Source organism: Dromaius novaehollandiae, chromosome 5, assembly GCF_036370855.1.
Source record: "Dromaius novaehollandiae isolate bDroNov1 chromosome 5, bDroNov1.hap1, whole genome shotgun sequence".
Classification (NCBI taxonomy): domain Eukaryota; kingdom Metazoa; phylum Chordata; class Aves; order Casuariiformes; family Dromaiidae; genus Dromaius; species Dromaius novaehollandiae.
The window spans coordinates 60929977-60955635 of NC_088102.1; the positions used below are offsets into that span (position 1 = coordinate 60929977).

Sequence of the window (25659 nt, forward strand, 5' to 3'; positions counted from 1 at the left end):
AGGTTTGCTTTAATACATACTGCTCTGTTCTTCTACTCTTGATGTTACCAAGCATGCAAGTTTTAGGTAAGACCACATACACGCACTTGATACCAAACTGAGCCAGGAAAAAGATCTCAGCTGTTTTACATTCTACTTTGTCTGCTATGGTTACCAACAACCCATAAACATATGACAAAATGTACACGAGAGCAGCTAAAGCTCACAACAAACCAGAAATAGCAGCATGGGAAACATCTTTCAGTTAGTATCAGAGGCAGTATCTAGACCTTTTAAAAACAAAAGAGCGTGGTTTTGGCTATATAGTCTATTAAACAACAGTAGCAATACGCCAGCCAGGTCTCCATAATCTCTGAGCAAATGCTTAGCTTATATTGGACTTGATCTCTAATGAATGAAGCCAGAAAAATCAAAATTCTTTCGTACTGGTGCAAAAGACTAAAATTGTCTTTTCCTGAAGTTGTGAAAAACTAAAGAGAATTCAGATTCCTGTTAGAGTCTGCAATATAATACAGCAATTGCTTTTGTTCATGAATGCAGAATATGAAAGGACTTAATTCCAACAGATGTGTGCCAAGCTAAAAATCAAGTTAGAATTACTTGCTCAAAACACATCCCTCTGTCAAGTTCAACATTTTCAGGTTTTCTGCTTATATCTTTTAAGGGGTAAAATAAATCACTCAAAGCAAATGAACAGTAATAGTTTATTGCGACACTGGCAGCCTTATCAAGTAATATTGAGTTCTCTACATTTTTCACCTGCCAATTTAAATATTTTATCTACATCTGTATTGTTACTTTACAAATTTCTTTAATATCTGCATCTTCTCACCTGATTTACCACAAGAACAGAGGAAAAAGAACACAGTCTTGAAAACATAAGGAGTTCCATCATGGTAAATCTATTAATAGAAAAAAACCCAAAAAACAAAAAACAACTCCCTACTGATCTTTATTCAGAATCATATAAATACCCAAAGCTCTTTGTACCATTTGGTAATACATTTTGAAGATCTATCTATGCTTTTTTTTGCATGTATAAACACAGAACACACAATTTTAGCCACACTAGAACCATCTAAACAAAGATATAATGTTCCATAGTTTTTACATGCATTCTATCCTCAGTATGCTGATTATAGTAGAGGGTTTCTGTTCTTCATCTATAGCAGTTTCAATTTAAGACTACACCATAAACCAACTTAGAAACATCCATTAGTTACTAATAGAAAGAATCACAGGAAGGTTTCACAACAGTTTACTAAAACAATTTTTTTTAAATCACAGTTTTCAAATATAAAAATTGGAATTTCCCTATAACTGAAATATATTTACATGAACATTTTAAAAAGATGGTCTGTAATTTAGATCTAATCACTGTCATCTGAGCCACCTTCGGACCCATCATTGTTGGATCCTTCCGGCTCAGATTCATTGCCGGATCCCCTGCCAGAACCCTCATTGTCAGATGCTCTCTCAGAATCTCTGTCCGAGTCAGCACTGCGAGAAGCTGGGCGAGATTCGTTTTCTGAACCACCAGAACGGCTTCTCCCCGACTGCACAGACTCATTGTCAGACTGCTCCGAATCCGATCGCCTCCTTTTTCTGCCTGACCTGTCACTGTCAGAATCTTCATCGGATGGGTGGACACTGGACCTCCTCGGGCTACCTGCTTCACTACCAGATTTGTTTCTGTTATCAGAATCGCTGTCAGAAACAATGCGTTTACTGTGTTGCTGTTCCCCGTCTTCTGAATCACTGTTGCTAATCCTGGCATGTCTGTAGGTGGGGAAATAAAAGAAAGAAAGAAAGAAAGAAAAAAAGAAGCATCCTATATTAAAAGATTACATCCCTTACTTAAAGATAAAATGAGATGCCAGGACCTGAGTAATGCTAGCATTATCAAAATGATAATGCTAATCAGAATGATTTGGCATGACAATATGGACTATCAGGTAAAAGAAAAGACTGAATACAGGATTAAGAGCATAAACTTAGTACGATATCTTTGAAACATATCAGGGAGAAGCTTCAGTCCAAACAACACCATAAGGATGCAAAAATGACTCCTTATGACCAAAACTCCAGAAGTTCATGCTTTGTTTCCACGGCACAGTCTTTCAAACTATAGCAAGTGCTCAATTTTTAACAGTAATTTAAATATTTAGAGAAGAATTCATCCAGTCTAAGTTGAGAAAGTCACAGCAGATGTAAATTTAAGAAGATTTTCATCAAGTAAATACTTAATATTGCATCAGCATGATGCAGCTGTTTAATATACTTAAAATCATTTTTTTCAGACTGGGCACCAAGATCACATATGCTTCCAGAATTATGAAAAGGAAGAGGATTTCAAACATATGGAAGACAACACAGTAGTTTTTCTTGCATGTGTGCACTGACACTTTAGTATGTAAAGAGCTGAAAAAAGGTTCATACCCATCATCAGCAATCTTGAGTTTATCCTCATCAGAAGAATCATCACTAGATGAAATTATGGCTTTTGATTTGATCTTTCCTTTCATTGAAGGAGGCAGACGCTCTGGTTTGGGCTGCAAAGGGAGGAAAAAAAAGAAAAAACAAAAATCACAAAGGGTTGCTTGTTCATGTGGCTGGTTAAGGTATACAGGCCAAAGGTAGAGACAGATGCAGAAAACTAGGCATGCTTCTAACAGTTGCTGTTAATTTGATGAAAATTTAACATTTACTATTACTTATTCTGGATGGCTTCAGAAACATCCTTTTCATCCTTAAAGCAGCTATAGCAACAGGGGAGGACAAAAATAAGCCCAAAGGCAGTTTGCTAAAAGAAGCTTTGTTGTAATTTTCAACATTAATAAATATCTCTTGAATAGCGTAATGCTGAAGTCCAAATACACATTTAGAAAATCATCAAGCCATTATTCAGCGTTTAACTTACAGCCTTCTTCTTCTCTGCTTTGAGAGGACGTCGTTTTTTAGGTCTTGGACCATTTTCATGTTCTTCATCATCACTCCCTTCATCCGCTTTCTGGGGTCTTAAACAGAGTTGTATTTTATAGCATGTAAAGCTTATCGTTGCAAAAAACATTTATCATTATCTCAAGAAATGTCTAGTTGATCAAGTGTTATTCATACTCTTCTTGCGTAGGGACTATTTAATTTTCATTTACACGTACACATTAACACTTATGCATGTGACCTCTTATCAACTGGTCATTTTTTAAGCTCTTACGAAAGACTGCACAAGAAAAAAAACCTTAAAAGCCATAATATTTCTCTGGAAAGGCTAACATATCAGTTACCTCCTCCTCTTCTTCTTCTTTCTCTCTCCCTCCTCTTCTTCCCCATCTTGTTCACTACCACTGCCCCTCCTCTTCTTTTTCTTTCTAGACATGGGTAGATCTTCATCACTGTCATCGTTGACAAACTCATCGAATTCCCCTGCTCCTTTTTTGGAACGCTGTAAGGAATTAAAGTCCCACAATATAGCCTATTAATCATATTTCAGTAAAAGCCATCAGAAAACAAGTCCAAATAGATTTATCTCAACACATTTTGTATGATGTGAAAACACAGACCACTGCGTGCCAACTTTCCCATAATCTCTAGACTGATATCAAGACACCAACTCTAAATTTGAACATAAAAAAAATAATCTCCTTATTTGAAAAACTTTTTTGAATAAAACAGATTGAGGTAATGCCATCTTATCTGGAATCTTTAAGGGTTAGCTTCCAATTTTTACGTTTGAGTATTACATCTGTGCGATTTCACAAAGTGGAGCTGAGGGGCTTGAAATTAATAGCTTATGTTACTCCCAGAGATAATACCCAAAATGGGAAAGTGAAGGCAGGGAGAAGGAATGAAAAATAATAACGGTAATTTGTTCTACCCTTCCTCCACCACCACCACGTTTTTTCTCCTTTGATCCTTCTACTTCACCAGTGAACATCAGAATATTCTTGGTCTTCTCCACATATTGAGCTCTTTGTTCCAGAAGTTTCTTCTGTTCTTCTTTTTCTCTTAGGCGCTTCTCTTCCTGAAGCGAAGAGAAAACTAATCATTAATATTGTATTCATAGTGTCTCTAGGATTATAATTCCAAGCGTGTAAATTATTTGTTGACAAAAAACTGGAAAATCAACTTTTGGAAGTTTATGTTACAGCAGAACGCCCACATAGCACAGGAGTTTTCTACCAGCCTACGCCGAAGAAGGCAAAAGACCTGAAGAACTGTTTGAGTTGCACCAAGTGCTTCTTCCTCCAGCCTGCCAGTACAGAAGTCTGGTGACAGATCTTCTGGGGGCACCAATTTTATCTCATAAAAAATAAAAAAAAAAAATAAGGCTAGTTGGAAAAAAGAATGAATACTACCTGTTAGCTATAACATTTACTGACAGGACTTCTTATATCCAAGAAATATGGCTACTAGATATTTTATCAGTAACACCAGGTACCATCACAGAACAATAGGGGCACACATATATCTCATTAAAACCGATGAACATAGAATGTAACAGAGTAAAACCTGTTCTTTAAGTAGTTTTTGGCGAAGCAGCTCCTTTTCTTGCTCTTGCTTGGCACGCAGTTCTCTCTCTTCTTCATCCTGCTTGCGTGCCCGAGCCACATGATACTGGGCTTGGCTCAGTAAGTCAGAGCACTGCCTACAAGATTCAATGTTTTCAAGTAAAGGAAGATGGCAGGCACATACTACAAGGAGAACCAGTTTTATAAAAGGCATGCATCCCAACACTACATGTTCGTATAAATAAAATGCGTATTGAGTGAAAATCTAGGAACTAGATAAGGAAACTTGTTTAAACAGGCCTGCATATGAACATATTACCCTGAGCAAAAGTCAAAGCTGGCTGGACTCTGCATAACATAATTTTTTCACGTTTCAGATGATTGACCCCCTCTAGTCCCCTATGAGCTACCTCAACTAGCAGCACAAGCAAATCTGTTCTTAGATTTTATCTTTAAAGCCAAAACAGCAAGAGCTAGAAAAGCTCTTTAAATAAACTTTGTCTCGCTCTCTTTAGCAAAAAACTTGCTATTAAAGCACCTACAGTTTTGCTGACTCCAGCTGACGGCAGACATTGTACTTTGAGTTTCAGACTAGACAAAAATATTAGAAAGCAAAGACATGAAAAGAATGAAATGGTAACAGGGAGTAACCCCACACTTGGATTTCTATTCTTTTAAGAAATGGACAGCTGAAGCTTTAGAGTCCAGTTTTATTCTAGAAAAAAACAAAAATATTCCACTTGATATCCAAATGATTAATTTTTTTTACCTGGCTTCCGTAGCAGCAAGTGCCAAATCAAATCTCATTTTATCACCTACTTTACTTAAGTAACTGAAGTACCTGGTGGGAAAAACAACAAACAAAAACCAAGCAGAAATAGCATTACCCATGTATCTGTTATAATTTTGTCTTAAAATAAAGCAGTTATATCCGAGTTAAAACAAACAGTCCTCCAAAACTCAACAAAGAACCTCACTCTAGAAGTGAGCAATAACCCAGGAAAATTCTAAAAAGACTTCAGAGATTTCATCCTCATTTATCTCAATATAAAAGAATATCATAATTATACAAGTCAGTTTTATCATGTCATAAGCAGTTTAACAGAGTTAGAATTAAGCACCAGAAGAACCAACAGTGCATACAACAAACTACTGGCTAGGCACATGTTTGGTCAAACACTTAAATTCCATATAATTTAAGTTAGTTTAAATAAAACAAATTATTTTTCTAATTAAGTAGGTTTTTGCATAAGTACTGCTGTACTAAGTAATTCTTGTTTCCTAGAAAACAAAAACATTAGATCACTTCCATACACCGTAATCCTCATAACCAGGAGTCAGAGCTCAAAAACAGAGGTCTAGCAAAACAACTGTAGAAAATGTTTTCTCCATCTCCTAATAAACTTATCAGGATCCAGGAAACACTAGTTGCCAAATTCAGATTCTTCTCCTAGCATTGCTTAGTTTAATCCTCAAAGCCTCTGCTGACAACAGGCAGGAATTTTACTCCTTGATGCACTGGTTCGTGGCAATAAGTAGACTGCTAACCCCATTAGATTTATTCTTTCCACATTCCCTCACAGAAAGGTTTTTAATAGAAATGTTTTCTGAACTCAAACTCTTGAGCATCTAAAGAAAACAACTCCTCCCTCAGCTTTTAGTTTACAGAAAGTTAAATACGTAAAATACCTATCCAAAAGTTAAATATGACAGATATGTGAATTCTCAGTAAACAGGTACCAAATAAAAGTTTTCATGCAACTTTCTCAAGGTAAGTAACAAGCTTCTAACTGAAACTGTAAGTTAAAATTTATTTTTGAATGTATAATCTGCATTACATACAGCACTAGATTTGGGAAGTGCTCACTTGTATGAAAGGCTTTTTTGGTTGGGGAAAAAAAATGAAACACCTTTGCACCGAGGATATGTTTTGGTCAATACTACAATGAATTATTATGGGTATCAAAGAAAATGAAGAGCTGATCTCAGGCCATATAATTCCCACCACTATAAACATTTGAAAGACAACATCTATCCTGGAAATAAGAGCAGAGCTTGGAACGCATAAGCAAGCACCAACTACATCAACGTTACCTAGGAATAGGATAAGACTTGAAAGCGCTATAGCAAGGATAACTTTCTGCTCAAAGATTGTAACAGTTTGATTAGATGAAACTATGCTGTTTTCTTTCCATAAAAGACAATTTTTAATTTTTTTAGAGAACTAACAGATCTTGAAAAAGCTTAGAAACAGCTTCTGTTCGAAAGTTATGAGAGTGCTTAGGCTTTGCTTGCCTACTAGAGGGCACAACTGGTTTTCAAGAATTATTAGTCATCAACCAGGCTTGTATACAAAATAAGCAGATTTGATTTTGAGATCTAGGTTTAAATTCTGTAGATTGTTTTGGAAGAAAACTTCACAAAAATGAACATTTTAGATTAGGAGAGTATTTACAACATTTTCTCCAACATTTTCTCCAACTATGATCTTCCAGGAGGTAATACATCTTGGTCATAATACTACAGAACCCTTTAGGAAATACATGTGGGCCACTTGGCCAAATAAAACTGGCTCTGGGGAAAGGTCTGAATATTTTGTGAGGCCCAATCTTTGTTATACCATTAGGAATTCTAGTACTAAACACACTGTTTCATAGGAGACAATCACTCTCCTAATCAGAATCTGTGACTTATACTGCACAAATTTACTGTAAGGAAACACAAAAGATGTAATGATTAGAAATAAGACAGCTTTACCTGTGAGCTAACTCCAGTTCTTTCACAGCATTAAGCACCTCCTTCAGATTGCTTTTTTCATCTTTCAGGACAGAGGTAGCTAGTCTTTGCAGCACTAAAGCCACATTAAACATAAGGACTGTATCACTTGGTGCTACATGTCTGGCCTGTTAATGAAAAACACATTTTAAAGATACACTACAATGTCCCGCACAGGTATACTGAGGTGACCCACAGACAGTAAGCACCACTGTTTCAATTACAGCCTATCGTATAGAAAGAGACACACAAACATGCATCAATTTACAGTAATTTTATTCTGTAGTACATGATGTTATAGATTCCTACCTTTAACAAAGTTTGTTTGCATTCCTGTAATTTGCCACATTTGAAGAGGGCCCGGGCCAAATACAACAATACTTCTGTATTTTGATGCTTATAGAACTTTCTGAGGCAGTTTTCATACTGAAATGGAGAAATCAAATTAAGAAGTGACAATGAATTTTTTTTTTTTTTTATAGCTAACCCAAGCAAATTCTTCTATTCCTGGAAACCATTTCTGCTAATGTGCTTTTTGTTTTTTTTAAATAGGTGCATCATTCTACATGGATGCCTCAGTACTTCTTTTCACTGATCAGAAAGTCATTTCTGCTTTCCCATTGCAAGTACCTGATTTTTTCGGAAAACTGGCTCCAGAAGGCTCTCTAGGCCTTTAAATAAAGTACAAGAGGATACTTTGCAAGTGCCATCTATAACAAAAAACACCAGGCAAGACTCATTTTAAGAGCACACACAATTCTCTGCAGTATGAAATTTGGTGCAACTAGTTACAAAAAAAATACACACATTTAAAGTAACTCAGTGTCAAATTAGTTCTGTCCACCAAGCTGAATAACTTGGCATGGCAAGGGATAACTAGCTGTTCTAAAGTGAGCAAGAACACTTGTTTCTATAGGTTTAACGGGCCTAGAATTTAAGCTTCACACAGTTATGATGCTTATACTTTTCAGTAACAATCTCCTTTTGTTTGCCATACTCTTTTCTCCAGAAATCTTTCATTCTTTCCAAACCTCCAAAATAAGAAGAAATGCAAAGCAATTTTTAATTTCATCTCAAATACAGGAACTGTACCGTAATGCCTGTCACTACTCTTAGATTATAAGTGGCACCGTATTATAAGTGTCCAATTTTCCCTCACCTTTAAAGATTTCATATTTAGGACAATTCTCTTTCAGATTTGTGTGCTTTATTATAGAGAACTCACTAGAGTAATAATTGTCACTGCAGTAAGCTAGGTGATTAAATTCATTTAATCTCTCCTTTGAGTCCAATATATTGTATTTCAGATTGTGGCTTATACTGACTGCATAGCAGAACCCAGAGAACAAGAACACCCCTCAGATGAATAAACCCTTTTCTACTAACAGCTTTACTGAGATATATTACCAAAGGAGTACAATATTTTCCTGACAAATCACAGGTGAAAATGACACCCAGTTTCCCATGGTAATTCACTGTTCGTGCATTGCTTACACAACTGCTAAAAATAGATTTTCATTAGGCTTTTTGTCAATAAAAATATGTAAAGCATTAAAGAAGATGCCAGACTCCATTCATACACAACAGAATGACTCAAATAGTGCTATCAAAGCCTATTAACAGTTGTTCAGTGGAGGACAGCAGATACTGAGGTTTTGATCATATATGCAGGCCCACTATCTTTTCCTCATAATCATCTCAAAAAGATGGCTCTGAATTACATATTTTTGAGCCTCCATGTGGATTAAATTTTACTAAAACAAGTTTGTTCTGAGCTTCCCTCCTGTCAAACATATATAATTTTTTCCCCGCTTACTTGTATGCTTTTGATCAACTAATTGGGTCAATTGAGATAGACCAAGTTATTAACTGACTCAAACTTAGAAGCTAGCATGCTTGAGTCAGTTGAACTGGAAGAACTCTAGGATACCCCTTCCAACATAAATCATCCTGCGATGTTAACTGTGCTGAGAGAAATCATGATAAAGTCAGCTCCCCAGATAGCTCTGATTATGTGAGATTATTAATGCAATCATTTGCACAACCAAAAATAGGAAATGCTATTAAAAAATCCCAGCAGCAAATCACATTTACTTACTTCACTTAACACCTGAATGTAAATGACATACAGTAAACTACACCAACTGAAAGCTCTCTGACTAAAAATGCCTTCCAAGACCAAAATTCTCATCTACTTAGGTGTTAACTCTGCTACAGAAAAAAAGCATACAAGCTGGTAGGTGCTTTGTTACTCCTTATCTGGATTTGATAGTTTGTTTCTAAAGCCAGACTTGACAGCTAATACTATACTAGAAACAGACCTGTAACTTGTAAAGTATTACTCAAGAATCTTAGCAGCTGACAATGACAGCACAGAAACATACAGAACTCATCTAACTCAATGTATTACATAGTTCAATTTAGAGAGGTTACCATCTGCACAGCACTGATGTACTGTTTCTGTTCTACATAGATATGTGCCAAATTCAGCCACACATCACTGATATCTGCCGTTGCCTCTCTCACTTGGGCAAAAACATCACGAGCTTCACGGAAATATCCTTTATGCGCCAAGACAGCTCCTGAGGGGAAAGTAATATGTACAGTGTAAACTTCCAGGTTCGTGTACTATGCACTCCTACCAAAGAAAACAGAATACTGCCTGAATCAAGTGACCCATTAACAGCTGAGCAACATAGCTGTTATACGAAAGCTATTGTTTTATCCACTTCACTAAATAGTGTGCAGGTCCTGCAAAAAACAATACTGTATACACTAAAGGATGAAACATGAGAATATCATCACCTCTGACATTAGGAAAATTAGAGTCTAATATTCACCTATGCCATTGGCAGCATACAAATTCTTTGGATCATTTCTGAGTACTTGCTTGTAGATTGCTAATGCACGGTCTTGATGACGCTTTTCCTGTGGAAAGAAATAGAACAACTGATCATTTCTGTAATCGGGTAATTACAAGATCTACTCAATATTTTTATGAACTATAACATGCCAAATAGGCAACGTGAAAACTGTATTGAGTAAATGACATCATACCATAAAGCCACACACACTGCAGAGAGATGCACATTACCTTTTCTCTATCCCTTGTGGGTTGATGCAGAGTCTGCAACCAGACATTGCCAAGAGCCAGCATGGAGTAAGTATCGTTTTGTGTGGAAGGTTGTTTCAATATTCTTTCAAATTTCTTCTGTCCTGGACCCCACTCTTGTTTAGCCAAATGAAGATTACCAATTAGAGACCAAGCATCTGGATGGTCCTGAACAGAAATTCACTGTAAGTTAAAAAGCACAGTTTTCCCTTGCAAGGTTACTTTTTCAAGTATGATTATTTTTTAATTAAATTCCATTTGAAGTACAAAGAAAAAAAATCAAAGCAGATTACAGTACTATTCTCTTCACTGTTGATGTGAATAAACAAAATAAACCGCAACACAAGGTTAATAAAACTGAAAGTTTCAAGTGTTTTAACTTAAGACACTTAAAGGGTTACAAACCTGATTTATCTGAAGTGCTTCTTTGAACCAATCAGAAGCCTCATAAAAATTTCCTTTATCTCTAGCCATAGCTCCCAAGCGCAAGTAGCCTTGAAGGAGAAAAAAATAAAATAAATCAGGAAACAGTTAAAAATCATCTCAAACAAGAAAAAAATTGGCCATGCATTAATTTCAAAAGCAATTTCTTGATCTGCTCAGGACAGCAAGCATTAAGACACCTTTCATATTCTATTCACAATGAGACACACTATGTAAAGAGGAAGTTCCATCCACAGTGATGATTTACAAATTCCAATTTTATTCTAAAATAATTTAAATGCTTTTAACTGGCTTCTTAAGTTACAGACAACTGAGAAACCTCAGAGAAAGAAGGATACATCAGTTACATAAGTTTGCTCCCTCCACCTTAAATAGCTCTCCCTCCTCTGCAAGCCTTAGGAAGGCTATCAGTTTGCTTGAGCAAGTGGCCATGGTAGACGAGCAGGGCAAAGGCTATAAATTAGGTTGGGGCATGCTCTGTGTGCTGCAGCTTGCTGAGCAAAGGCTACCTGCTCTCCTTTGCAGCAAGTATCACAGGTCAGCTGCTTAGGGGCAAGAGGAAGAACAGAGTGAGGAAGAATCCCCCCACAACAAAAACAAACAAAACAAAAGAAAACCACCCTCAACAGTTGCTCTTCCCTGGAACAAGGCCAAGGTCTAAGATAAAGCCATTCTCCCAAAGTGTCTCTTTTTCTACTGATGCGGCCAGGTAAAGTTACAGAGGTTGGGCATATCAAGCGGTTGGCCTCGACTGCACCTGAATTGCAAGGCGATAAGGCTTTGATGAGGGGTGGAGGGCAAGGGAGAAAAGGCATACAAATATAGACAAGATAGTTTTGCTGGAGTTTGGAGTACAGTATGAGTTACCAATACTTGGGAGGCTTAAGGTTGGAATATAAGAGAAAATGGAAGGTGGGCAAAGAGGTCCCAAGACTACTACAAAAAGAGGTGAAGACAGAGATAAGGAGACCAGAAAACAGTCTAAATAGGAAGATTTTTGGTATTTTAAGGAGGACTATTGAACTAAAATACCAAACACTTCTTACAATCAACGTAATTAGGATGTTCTCTTAAAATGTTTTTATACAGCTTTTCCGCTTCATGAAATTCACACATCGCCTCATATAGTCTGGCAAGGTTATAGGACGTTGTTACAGAGATAGCATTGTAATAATGCTCATCATGTTCAGCTTCTGCTTTTGCACGATCCAGTGATGCCAAAAAATATTTCTAAAGTATAAAAAGAAAAAAGGAATAAAGCACTCCAGAATATTCTTAAAGGAAAACTTCTGGGTGATCAAGAAACTCAATTCAGACTTCGAATAATTACATACCTTGGCTTCTCCTAGGTTTCCGAGTCTGAAGTGCAGAGCACCCACATTATTCAGAATCTCGGGTGGGACATCAGCCTGCACTTTCTCTTGCAGAATGCGTGTGGCTGTTCCATAGGCTGACAGTGCACCCTTTACAAAGGAAAAGAATGTGGATGAAAGAAAGTAAGAGAAAGAATTCTACGTACTCTGACTAAATGCAAACATACAATTCACCCACTGTATATTAATGATACCTGTATATCAGTCTGTTCTAGAATTTGCGCTAGTTCAATCCATGCTTCTACATCGTCTGGATATTGTTCTGTGACTTTCTTCAAATGACCCTGAGAAACAGCAGAAAATAATTAGATCTCTTTGTGGACGCATGAATTATTAAAACAAACCTCAAAGGAAACAGCTATGGTTTTGGTTTTAACCTCTACGCTAGAAAGATTTACCATATTGTCTTCTGCAAAAGAAAATATCCTGAATATCTGCACGACTGACTAAAGCTTGATCACAAAAATTGTATTAGTTGCTCTTCCCTCAGCACCATATTTTCTGTAGAATGCAACACAGGCTTAACATTTTAGAGAAGCAGAAAATACTACACACTAATGTGAAAAGTTGGAATAGCGGTATCCAAAATTTGTTGCATTTATCTACCTAACATTAAAGCCTTTCATAAAAAAAAGAAAAACAACAAAAAAAACCAAAGAAAACCCACTGTCCTTCCAGATTTAAGCTAAGATGACAAGCGTCTTCAGGAAATCACTAGTTCACTTGTCATTCTCACAGAATTTGTACATATATGGGAAGAATTCTTCCCTTTTCATAGTACCAAACATAAATGTGAGGCTGGAGCTCCTTTAACTTCCTGAGATTCTTTTATCTAGAGCCTAGCAACAGCCCTAGAACTGACCAGAAGTTGCAGCTCTCCACAGTTAAGAGCATCTCTGATAACGACCAATATCAAATAATCTCAATACACAAGCAACTCTGTATTTACAGTAAAGGTACCCCGAGTTATGCATCTTATAGTACAGATAGATTTCAAGGAGCAAGTTCTATTCTTTGTACTGTAAAAATAAGATGCTGGCAGAATTAACACTCACCTTCGCAATATCCCGTTTCTCCTGGTCTTCTGAGGCTGCATAAAGAGATCCAAGGATTTTCATAGTCTCATAATTGTTAGGATAGGCTTTCAAAACTTTTTCAAAGCATTGTGATGCGTTCTCTTTGTCCCCTCGATAAATGTACATTTGACCCAATCCAAAAAATGGAAGTACAAAGGAGGATGAGGCAAACTGAGTGGCCTGATAATAATATTGGAAAGCTTGATCATAATCTTCCTAATTAAAAAGAAATATAGAAAAGGTGGTGTTTAATTTTTTCACACTTAAGAGCTGTAAGCACTTTTATAACACAGAATTTTAAAGTGTGTTTTCAAAGGGGGCTTTTAAAAAAAACTCTTACCTGCACATGAAAAGACCTAGCCAGCTGGTAACAACTCTCTGCCTGCATTGCTTCAACTTCTGTATTATGGAAAGCATGAAGAGCCAAGTGTTGGACTTTACCATAATCCTGAATAACAAAAAGTACATGAACTTTGAATGACTTCACCTCATTTACGGCCAAGAATACTATTTAAACACTGACAGCTGATGAATATAAGAAAGCTTTTAGCTATAGCATGGACTAAATTAATACCAACAAATATAGTACTACTCGTTACTATTCTTTTCTCTGTACCACATTTTGAACATCCTGAGGCAAGAGAGAGAAACCCCTCAGGACTCTAGGAGGAGCTTGAATTAAAAAGTAAGTGTCTTTTCTTGCCTTTATATAAGGTTTATAAGCTATACAAACAGTTCCATGTTATACACCATTTAGCCTGACAAAATGAGACTGGATCTAACAGCAGAAGCCTTGCTGTTCAAAGGCTGTCAAATATTTGACATAAAATTCCAGACCTCTTACCTTCTTGAAGAAGAAGTGATTAGCCAAGTGATTCAGCACCATTGGATTACTGGGATCAATTGTGTAAGCCCTAGAAAGGAGTTGGACACCATTCTTGATGGAATCAGCCTAGATGAAAGATTGACAGGGATCAGCAACATCTTAACAGCTGTATTAATTAATATCTTCAAAGCTATTCTTCAGTCCAGGCAGCTGCAGGAACTCTGACAAAGTCCTTGCTAGGGTCACAGAAGAAAGTAAATTCAGCAACAAGACTTTTTGCCCTGCATGATCCATACAGATGGAAAATGGGAGATGAAGACACCACACAGGGTTGCAGAAAAGCAGACCAGGACTTTCCAGAAAAAAATAAATACTTTGCCTTGGTCTCCTTGGATATTTATCACATTATTGATCATAATTAAAAAGGAAGGCTATCAAGGGTGCAGAGTGCCCTTCTACTATTCAGTATCACTAGCTCCTGGTTTGGCTTAGGCTTCCTCCTTTTATATGATTCACTCAGAGAAGCGAAAATATTCTCATGTTCAAATTCTAACTAAGAACTTCAGACATTTAATTAAGAACTAGTAGAACTCAAGTTCTAACTAAAAAAAAAAAAACAGTAGGTTTGCTGTGTTTACATAGGGAAATTATTACATCAATTACAACAACAATTATTCTCTTCTGAACAACTTCTAGTTTGAAGGAAGCTTTCCATGGGTACAAACCTGACTCAATCACAATTTCAAACCTGTAACTGATACAATAATTGCTATTTGGGAGATGCATGAGATTTTTATCACAAGTAAATCATCTTAAATCTGTATTTATTTCCCAACACTGCCACCAAAAATGATATCTAGTAATACGTAACATTTGTACTTTACTTTACATTAACAGCAGAAAGCTATCTCACTGAAAGGATCAGGTTTTAGGATGTTGAGACACAAGAGACAAGACAGTCTTTCAGGCAGCTAAAAACACGATTTCAGTTTAAAAAGGCACCATTCTTCCAAAGCTATCACAATACTGAATCATTCTTATCATTAGCTTAACAACCAAAGGCAAGAGATGCTGGTTGAGCTCATCCCTTGAATTTAGTTGAAAGTCAAAAAAAACTTCAGAAAAAATGTAAGATACCATGTTTCATTAGTTTCTTCCTCATGGAATTATTTATTAAGACCTAATTTCAGAATATTTTTTGTTGACTCTGCAGTTTTAGTAAAGAAAACTCACACTGCATTTGTCCAAATAATTCATGCAAGTCTAAAAAGTTTTTTTTTTTACCCCATGATTTTGTAAATTGTAAGTAGTTTTTAAAGAGACCTTTTATTAGTAGAGAATGTCTAGAAAGTTGTGTGTTCTCTAGAAAGCAATGCTGGGATCACATGCAACATTTTAGCAACACAGTTATGTAAGAAAGGTCCCGTCCCTTCCCCCCCCCCCGGACCTTTAAAGGTCCTCCCCACCCCGTTAACTTCTCCAGCTAGCTCAGGTCTTATGATCCCAACTAAGCTATACCACACTATATAGTGATACATCTAGGAGGCAGGATCACTACTTTATCTTAATTTCATTAACCCAGTTAAAACCAGTAAACCAAAGAATAGGCAAAAACAAAGTGGCACACATGTCAACGTAGCTTGAATACAACTTTCAGACAAGTACTGAAGTTATGTTCTGTAAAGCCCTAAAAGCTCAGGACTAATCTCCCTAGACGACTTCTTTTATCCTGCCCTTGCTGCTAGTGTGATGCTCTTTCCAAGTATTCCTGAAGCTCTGGAATAGACCTACCATTGCAAGTGAGGTCTCCAAGCATTTGAGGACCTTCAGAGCACCCCAAGTCCAAACTGATACAGCTAGCCTTTAAAGAGTCACAAAAGACTAAACAAGGCTGGCTATTATACACTGCTCATCAGAGTAAAATTTTGAAATCAGCATTTTTTAAGTGATTGGAAATGCATTCACACATCTGAGCAAGGGTTTTTATTATTTTAATTAAAATAGTTAACCTAGCATTAGTTTTCTGCACTTAATACCTCAATAAGCAAGAAAGTTGAAGGTTTTTAACAGCAATGGGGAAAATTATTCACTGTGTGCTGCTCACATCTTAAGTACATATCTGTAATACCATTCAATAATGACACTGATTGAAACAATTTAATTACCCCTTTTAAAAACTGGAGTACTCTTCAAAGCATTAAAAATTTGCCTTTTAAGATAAAAAGAAAGTGAAGTGAGTATGGCTTCTAGCTAAGTCAGACCCACCTCTTTATTATTGAGTTCCAGAACAGCCAGTCCAACCAAAGCCCCTACGCATTTTGAATTTAGCTCCAGAGCCCTGCTGAACGCCAAGCGAGCTTTTTCCAACTTGTTCAGTTTCACGAAGCAGTGGCCCATACCTAATCGAACCTCAGCTAGAGAACAAGATGACATCATTCAGAATCCCAAATTTTTCAACTTTATGACTGTTTTACATTCTGGACATTAACTAATGTGGAGACAGTGTCTTTAATACTTCTTCAAAGCCTGTAAAGCCATGTAACAATTTGCTGTTTTTAAAAGCAGCCTCACACACCTGGCAGCAAATCTAACCTTAATAGTTTAGTAAAACCTTATTTCTTCCTGCTCTCCAGAACATTGGTGTGTATCTCTGAAGGACTCTGATACTAAACAAACAGATTATCATCTTTATGGAAACATATTCAAAAATAGAGAAAGGCATTAAAAAAACTGTTATGAAAGATCTGAACATTTATCAGGCAGGTAAGTTCAGCTGAGACGAGTAAGCCTTCAGAAAACATAGGCATATAAACAAGTCAGCTAGACATTTCTCCTTAAGCAATTAACTGATTCCATTTATCTTCCTCTAATTTCCATGATCCTCAACAGATGAGCTAATCCAAAGAATTCACATCATATTGCTCTTTCATGCTGCCTGCAGACTAGGAATACAGAGACATTTTTATACATCAATTTCGTGTGTGCATAGGTAGCAGGTGAGGGTGAATGAAAGTGGTTTTTTTTGTTTTTTTTTTCTTTTTAAATAAAGCTTACATTTCTAAGTTCAGTTCGGCAGCAGTGATCCTTATGCTAAACCAACCTACAGAATTAGAGTATGCATTAACTTTGTAATAAATTATTTTTCAGATGGATTATGGCAAAGTATACCACAACCCTCCAGAGACTTTAGAGTATTTATGGTCCTTATAGAAGCATCCTGAAGTACTGCTATTATTTTTTAATAATGTGCCTAGCATCTACAGCTATTATTGATAGCTTTCTCAGATTTTGGCATTGAAAAAAAAGTATACAACACAATGAAAACTCACATCATGCAATATAGGTAGAATTTTACATCTTGATTCTTTAAACATATTCCTTTGTTTCGTTCTCAGTGTTACTATGATGTGACATAGTTTTTTTTAACCCTTATTCCAAAACCTCACAGATAACTTCTGCAACATTCTCAAACAATATTTTTTATTCCTATTCAATTTTAATTTCTCTTGCATACAGCTTCTAATTCACTATTATCTCTTTAAAATGTTATAATGAGAAAAAATGTAAAGCATTTTCTCAAACACAACCTCCTCCACCAATGAAAAGCTACTGCAAGTCGTATTTCTGAACCCTTCTGGGAGTTTATTTTGTGACAGACGTAGATCACAAAAAAATCCCTCACGTATTTGAATTACGAAAACCAACTCTAGGCCTGAGTAAATCTGCAAAAACCCCTCCACTAGCAAACACTTTCCATCTTACCTGGGCATCCTGGATTAGTGCGCAATGCCTTCTTGTAGTAGGCAAGGGCTCCTCTGTAATCTTTCTTGTTGAAAGAAATGCATGCTTTACCTGTTATAACACACAAATTATAAATAAATCAGAAATATACATAAATCAGTTATAAATTAGAAGCTGATGAGCATTATTTCATGGATGTGTGCTACACTGTCTTTCAAAAGTTACAATGAAAAAAAAAAAGTGAAAATTCAGACAGCTCCAAATATTTTGGTATCTTTGATGATGCCAAGTATATCAAGCAAATCAAACACAGGAATACATTAAATTTACATTTTCCCAGTTTTCTGAATAGAATTAATTCTTTTTGTCCTGGTCCACAGGCAAGATATTTGCTAAGACTAGCTTCATTAGTGAGCACAGAGAAACAGTGGTGTTACGGACTTCTGACTCTTCACTACTCAAAATATCCTCACCTTAGATAGAGTACATTGCTTCACTGGTATCATCAGGGCAAGGCAAATAGTTAGGCTGAGTTTAAGTCCGCAGATGTCAGAAGATGCTGGCTAGGACTCTTCCTCCTAACCCCCCTCCCTACATATACTTCCTGAATCTAAAGTAATCTCCAAGCAATGTTACGCATTTCTGGTCAAAAAACTACACTTCTTTATTGCCTTGTTCAGCTCTCTACTTACATATGCACCCCGTTTTACAAATATAATCCATTCCCAGATTCAACTGGAGAGACCAGTTTTTTTTAAGCAAATACCCATAAATTCATACCGAGAAGGGCTGGAATATTATTTGGAGATTGGTTGAGCACAAAATGAAACTGTGCATCAGCTTGATCCATCTTATCACCTTCTAGCAGACAGAAACAGGCTCTTCCCAACAAGTGATTCTAGATGAAGGAAAAAGAATATTTCCACTACATTTATCTTCATAAAATATGAAGATTAGACCATAGGAAACATTAACTGGCTGTGTTGTAATGCTTTCTCTGATAAATGTGCTTCTCTTGCAGCAGGAATCGAAAATAAGAAGTGATTTCTAAAATTCACATGCTATCTAGCAAAAGAGTAACAACAACTCCCCCATTGCCCCCCCCCCCCCACACACACACACACTCACACACTAACCAAAAAATATCACTGACATATTCGTATCAGGTGCTCCAAGCTAGAGATAATTAATTATTCCTGGTGGCAAGGCACGCATTTCAGATACTCACAAGATTTACTTACATGTACTACACTATCAGACTTTGAAGTCTGAACAGTTTCTGTCTTCCCTTTAGTGATACAATACTTGCTTTCTTTAGAAGCAAGTTTTGAATTTACAAGAGAACATATGTTGAAATTAAACTTAAAAAAAAAACCCAGTAAATAATTTACAGGGATGAATATTTATATATATTTTGTTTTTACCTGATCATACATGATAATTTTGTCAGCCATAGTATACAACAAGGTAGCTTGTGTAATGAGCTCCTTCTTGTTATCTTTGTTCTTCTCCTTCCTAGCCTGCTGTACATAGTATGCAGCCAGGGTATCCAGACATGTCATTTGATCTTTTTCATGGTCTCTATAGTCCAAGTTACCATCTATGCGTGCAGCTTCCAAGAGCTTGACAAAGTCTTCTGTTTTTCCTTGTTTGTAGTATTCCAGCTATAAAATACTCAGTTTTAACAGACAATATAATTCCAGAGAGTATCTAAAATAGCAAGTTGATATTTTAAGTGTAAAACAGCTTCTCTTTTCAAAAAGAACGTAAGTACAGGGATAACCAGACAAAGGGATTCTGATATCTGCAAATAATTTTCTATCATAATCCCAATTTGTTATTTCTAAAAGTAATCTGCTACTGTTACCCCAAAAACAGTAGCCTCTGATTATTCAGTTAATGCTAAATGGGATCAAAGCAGCTGCCTATTAGAGCAGCAACTCTGAATTTATGCAATGTTTTGGTCTCATACAGATAAGGTAAATGATAAGCAATCTTATGGATGACTACAATCCCATAAATTTCTGGTACAGAAAGAGTAGCATACCTACATGCCTAATTACTCCAATGTGACTACACCCCTTTTACTGACAACTGTGTACGTTCAATACAGAATCCAACTTCATGTTAATTACAGTAAATAAGTTCTCTTGCCAAAAATACAGGAAAAAATGGGATACCAAATTTAAAATTATTCTAAACAACAATATGTATCAGACAGGAATATTATATATTCAGAACTGAAAACACACCTAGCATTCCAGGCTAAGCTATCTATGAAAATAAACTACAAAAAAAGGGTGTCTCTGCCGAAAAGCAACATAGTTAGGTCTTAAGCTACTTAAAAAAAAAAATAAAATCAGTAAAAGAAAATGGTAATATTACATAAAGATAAATCAAGATTTGGCAAGTCTGAATTTGATATACCAGCTGTATTTCAGAAAGTTCTAAAAAAGTGTAAGGTACTTTGCTACATAGGACAAGAAATTTGGGAACTCCTCATTTCTTTCAGCATTTCCAAAGAACTGTTCAGATCATCCTTCAAAGCTGGTTATTTTTGTTCTACAAACATTACTTGAGCTACCACCATCCCTTACTAATGACTGAATATCACTGTTTATTTTATATGCACGAAGTCTTACAACTATTTACGAGCAAAGACACAACTGGTTTTCCTCTCTTAACTTCACTACCTTTTTACACATTTCACCTTACCTTTCACAGTGCAGATACTGCCCTTCTTTGATTATGTACTTCATAAAAAAAAAAAAAGCACAACTAAAGAACTATACATTTAAAAAAAACAGAATGAGCCTTAAGCAGCACTGCAAAAGATGAAATTAAATCTCAATGTGCATATGGCAAATGAAAAATATCTGACCTAGAATCAGTGACCTAATAGCCTAATAAAGTTCCAGCTCAGAATTCAGTTATTTCTGGTCATAAAAGTAAGGTAGGAGAAATGATTATTTGAATATACTAACCGCTAAGGCGATCCATATGTGCAGTTGAGTATGTTCCTGTTTCAGTATACTTATAACTTCATCCCCCTCAGGTAACTGATCGAAGTCAAGCTCAATAACCTAGAACCAAACAACACATATTTGTTTTTGTGAAGCATTAACGATGTCATTTACCATTGAGCTCAAAGCATGTTGGACATTTCAGAGCACAAAACATACATAATCCTTTGTGTTTAAACATGGTTGTTGACAAAGAAAAAAGAGATGATGACTTAATTTATTCTGCACCAGACAAAGCAGACAGTCTCTCGCAAATCTCATAAACAAAAGATAACCCCATGTTTAGGGCACCAGTCTGGGGGAATAAACAGAGATGCCATTTCAACTTCTTTCACCGAAGACTTTCAGCTCAAAATTTATGCAGCTGAGCTCATAACCAATTAACCAACTTGACTGCACACCTGTTGCTTCAAGAGCTGCTGAATCTCTAAAACATTTCTTAAAGGTAACACAGAGATTTAGGGTACAATCAGACTCTTCAAATAATCAGGTATCTGGGAATCAATATCTAAGACTGATCTTAGAGCCTTTAAGTTATTTGTCAAATCACCTTTGTGCCCAAGAGAATTAACAGGTTATTGAAGTGACAAACATTCTTAAGAGTGGACTGATTTTCTGAATGTTAATCACCATAGTCATCAGGAGCAAATAGTGTCAACAACTTTCACCATGAAATCATTATTTTTCAAGTACTATACAGGTCAATCTACTCTTCTGATACGCAAAATGTGGAAAAAAAGAACAGATATTTCCAACCCTCCCAACTGGGATGGTTGGGGATATAACTTAACTGCCTGTTAGTTCACTTGCTACTCAATCATCCTGCCTTTGATATTGGTCACCTATGTTACTAGTCAATTTTAAAGCCAGGAAGCAGTGCACCTGTACCCAGACAGGTCTCTTGGTTACCAGTGCACAGACTTTTACTCCAAAGATCGGGTTAGAGCAATCTAGGACTTAAGTTTTGATTATGAAAAACTTTTCAGAGCACACTAGGGGAAATGTTTCTGTCACTATAGTTATTTTTAGCTTGAATTTGTCTTGCACAGTAGATCCTGTTTGACAGATAACGGTGTTTTTAAATCTAGCAAACCCCAATCTAAAAATTAAAATAGTTACTCATGAGAAATAGACACTGCCAACACAGGTAAATAAATACGAAAGTTTAAAGAGGCAGGAGAAGAAAACTGTATTTATTTTCACAGCAATTTTTAGTGATTAATCCAGAACTTCAGAATCCAAGTACTACTACCCATAACTTGAAGAACAGTAACAATTTCAATTACTCATGTTGAAACCTAGGAAAGAAGTTTCTGTCACAGAAAAAAAGCCATCCCACATGCAACCTACAGAAAGCAAAACATACCAGTATCTTTAAGATTTAAAACATGTAAGAGCAGTTGTACTGAAACTTCTTTGTGAAGTATAGGCAAGTAGCTAATACACAGGATCACACAAAGTATTCTCCCACCTACAGATAAGCACTGTGTTTCAACACTTTACTTAGTAAACATTTTGAGCCACTATCTGTTGTGCAGTGATCTAACTTCAAACTTACTGTGTGAATTCCCAAATGCTTCTCTTAAATCTATTTCATCCTAGTGTGTGCCAGGTACCTCTTAAATTAGTAAGAAAAGTTACACTGCTAAAACCACACTGAAATCAACTTTAGCGTGTAAATCAAGTTCCCACCAGCGTCAACACGGTGATGTAGGAACATGCGCAGTTTAAGAATCGGCACAGTCAGGGAAAAAAAAAAACATAGAGCCTAAGCAAGGAATTTAGTCGGACAAGGCCAAGGTACAAAGACACAAACTGAAGTGCAGCCACGGATCCCAGCAGCGACTTCACTCCTGAGAAAGGCAGACGTTTGGAGCACGTAACTGCGGGAGAGGGAAGCACCGAGGGACCCCGGACGGGCTGGCTGCTGCTCCAAGCGGCCCCCCTTGCCCAGCAAGCCACAGGGCAAGGACGAGGAAGTTCGTCTTGAGGCAGGCAGAGACCCCGCACCGAGAGGCGCCGGGAACAGTCAGGCTGCTTTTCTCTCCACACAGCGAGACGCCACTGACCGCGGCAGCTCGCACCGCCCGACGAAGGGATACAGCCGCGCCCCCCCCCCCAGCCCCGGCCCACACCACACAGCGCGCCCCCCTCACCCCCACCCCGCGACCAGGCCGCGCCACCGCCTCCCGGCCCCCACTCGCCTCGTCGGTATCCCGGAGCGGGATCTCGATAGACCCGCGCGACATGATGGCGATGGCGACGGCGCTGCTCGCCGAGCTGCCGCCTGCCGCGAGCACGAAACGGCCGCCGCGCGCGCGCCCACTTCCCCCCGCACGCGCCGCCTGACCCGGACGTGCTCGGCGAACGCGGCGCCGCGGGGAGGGGGTGGGCGGAGCCCGCCGCGGTGCCGCGAGCCAATCCCAAGGAAGCGCGAGCCCGAGGGCCGCCCCCGGGGGCGGGCGTCGAGGCCAGGCGCCTCGCGGCCCTGTTGCCGGGGCAACGCCAGCGCCGCGGGCGCCCCCTCAGGGAGCGGCGGCGGGAGGCGCGCACCCGCCCCCTCCCCCCCCGGCAGGGCGGGAGCTGCTCGTGCCTCCGCCATTCAAACACCAACGGCGCCCTCAGGGCAGAGCGAGGGGCGCGGGGGCAGCGGTGTGCGCGTGTTAGCCCCACCAGCATGTGTCTCAGCTGTGGCAATATATATATACATACATATACAAAAAATACCACAAAATAACAGATAATATTTCTTCATACACACACGCACAGAAGAGGCCTGCACTTGCTTGTTCTCTGGTCCTGAGACCACGGCTCCCTCAGGCCCTGCCTCTCCACTCAAGACCCTGATTTCCAACTGAACATATGTGGGTTTTTTTTTCCCCCCTATCTTTGTGGAAAAGCCATCCATAAACGTGAACATACATTATTTAACCAGCTCTGCATGGTGTAATAAGACATATTTACAGCTAATGAGTAACAGTTTGGCCAGCTATTTATTTTCAAATTTGCCTTTTTTTTAATTGCTGAAACTGTGATCCTTCTTTGATGAAATTTCTGAATCCTGAACCTGGCCCCGAACCTGGAACTTGTTTTGTGTGGGACATGCCCCTTCAGAGAACTGCACAGAGGTGCTTGAGTAGAGAAGTTGCAGAATTGCATTCTTAGATTTTCTTCCTTCAGTTATAACTGTAGATGTATTTATATAGTTGCATAAAACATGGCACACAAGGTCAATCTCAGTTGTTTCTGAGCTGCGCCAAGGACAAAAATAAGACTAAAAGCTCCACCGGCATATTTTGACTAAAAAGATCAAAAAATCTGTGACATATTGCTTACACAGCTTATTGGACCCTAAAGTGTTGTAATCCCAAAAAGACTAAATATATTTTGCATACTTTTTGCTTATAGAAATAATAATTGAATATGGATGGCACAGCTAGTTTGAAAGAAATATTTTATAGGGCCAGGCCTTAAAAACATGAAACTGAATTTAAACAAGAAAAACATCATTCTTGCTTGCCAAATGTGAATCTGTTAGAAACATTATTTAGGTAAGTTGTTTACAATTTTAGTATTATATTACTACTCAGCAAGTTCTCTATTGAATTGTGTATTTTTTGAAGCAGGAAGACTCCTCTCCATATGCATGATAACAAAAAGTCACTTCCAGTTACATAGAGCCTGTTTTATATATAAATATTGTAGTATTGAAAAAGCATATATTCAAGGGCTTAGGAACATTCCAGAAAATGTGACTTGTTTTCTCTCACTGTCTTTTGGTTTTATTTCATTAAAACTAATAATGAAAACTGAAATTATTACTTTAAAACTTAGATTGTAAAAAAATTAAAAATGCACACTGATAGAAATAGGCTAGAGCAAACAACTTGTTTTTGATGCTTTATGTAAACAGTAAAAATAACATTTAAAAGCTTCCTTTTGTCATGCAATTTCTTCTTCACTGGAAGAAGCTGTGCAGGCACCTCTCTTTTTAAGCCTTTCTCAGGAATGAAAATTCAGCTTAACTAAGCTACTTAAATAAAAAAGGCCTCTATCTGCCAGAGCACTACTCTACGCAAAGGAACTACTCCTTATATTTGAGGTGTGCACATTTAAGTAAATAGGCCTCTACTTAAAACAGGTGAGTAGTCAGGGCAAGGTATTTTTAGTAGCAAAGTTTCTTGGATTTTGGTTGTTAAATAAAAAAATTAAGACTAACAATAGAGATAGTTTTAGAAGTCTTCAAAGTACAAATTAATTACATTCTAATGGAGTGAACCATCACTCCAGTAGTCACCCAGTGACCTTTCCATTCAGAACTATGGAAAAAAGAAAGTGCTATTACATAGTGTTTGGTAAAGCTTAGTGTTGTGTCAGGGAGCAGCAAGGGCCAACTGCACCCTAAGGGCTGGGGAAGCCGAGGGGAACCCCACTGTCAGGACCCAGCCCCACAGTACCCAAGCAAGGCAAGCAGGGCACACCTGGAGATGGTGGCCAGCTCTGACCAGAAGTCCAGGTCCTCAGTGATGAGGCAGGTCCAAGGTCAAGCCAGAGATACAAGTCAGTGAGGCAGAGCTGGGATCAGGTCTGGTGACAGCCAACAGGATCAGACACAACCCAGCAGTCTGCAGACAGGCCCCTGGTGACAAGGAAGGTCTGAGGTGCAGCCAGGAGACCAGAGCAGTAGGACCCATGGCAAGGCAGTGAGCCAGAGAGCAGCACTCTTACACCACAGCTCAGAGAAGTGAATGCCTCAGGCTGAGCTTAAATAGGATCCTGGG

General features: G+C 37.8%; 1 protein-coding gene across 1 annotated transcript; it reads right to left on the minus strand.

The window, feature by feature from the left end:
- Positions 1-690: 690 nt before the first annotated feature.
- Positions 691-23265, minus strand: CTR9 (CTR9 homolog, Paf1/RNA polymerase II complex component). The gene is made up of 25 exons (XM_026104501.2): positions 23083-23265; positions 20840-20938; positions 19280-19519; positions 18636-18753; positions 17877-17966; positions 16380-16528; positions 14133-14240; positions 13629-13736; positions 13268-13504; positions 12407-12496; positions 12174-12302; positions 11886-12069; positions 10801-10889; positions 10378-10563; positions 10124-10211; positions 9717-9865; positions 7593-7709; positions 7266-7411; positions 5278-5349; positions 4510-4645; positions 3875-4021; positions 3285-3442; positions 2921-3017; positions 2440-2552; positions 691-1779 (listed from the first exon to the last, which is right to left on the minus strand). The coding sequence occupies exons 1-25, from the start codon at positions 23125-23127 to the stop codon at positions 1371-1373; spliced, it is 3504 nt and encodes a 1167-aa protein (XP_025960286.1). The 5' UTR covers positions 23128-23265; the 3' UTR covers positions 691-1370.
- Positions 23266-25659: the final 2394 nt, after the last annotated feature.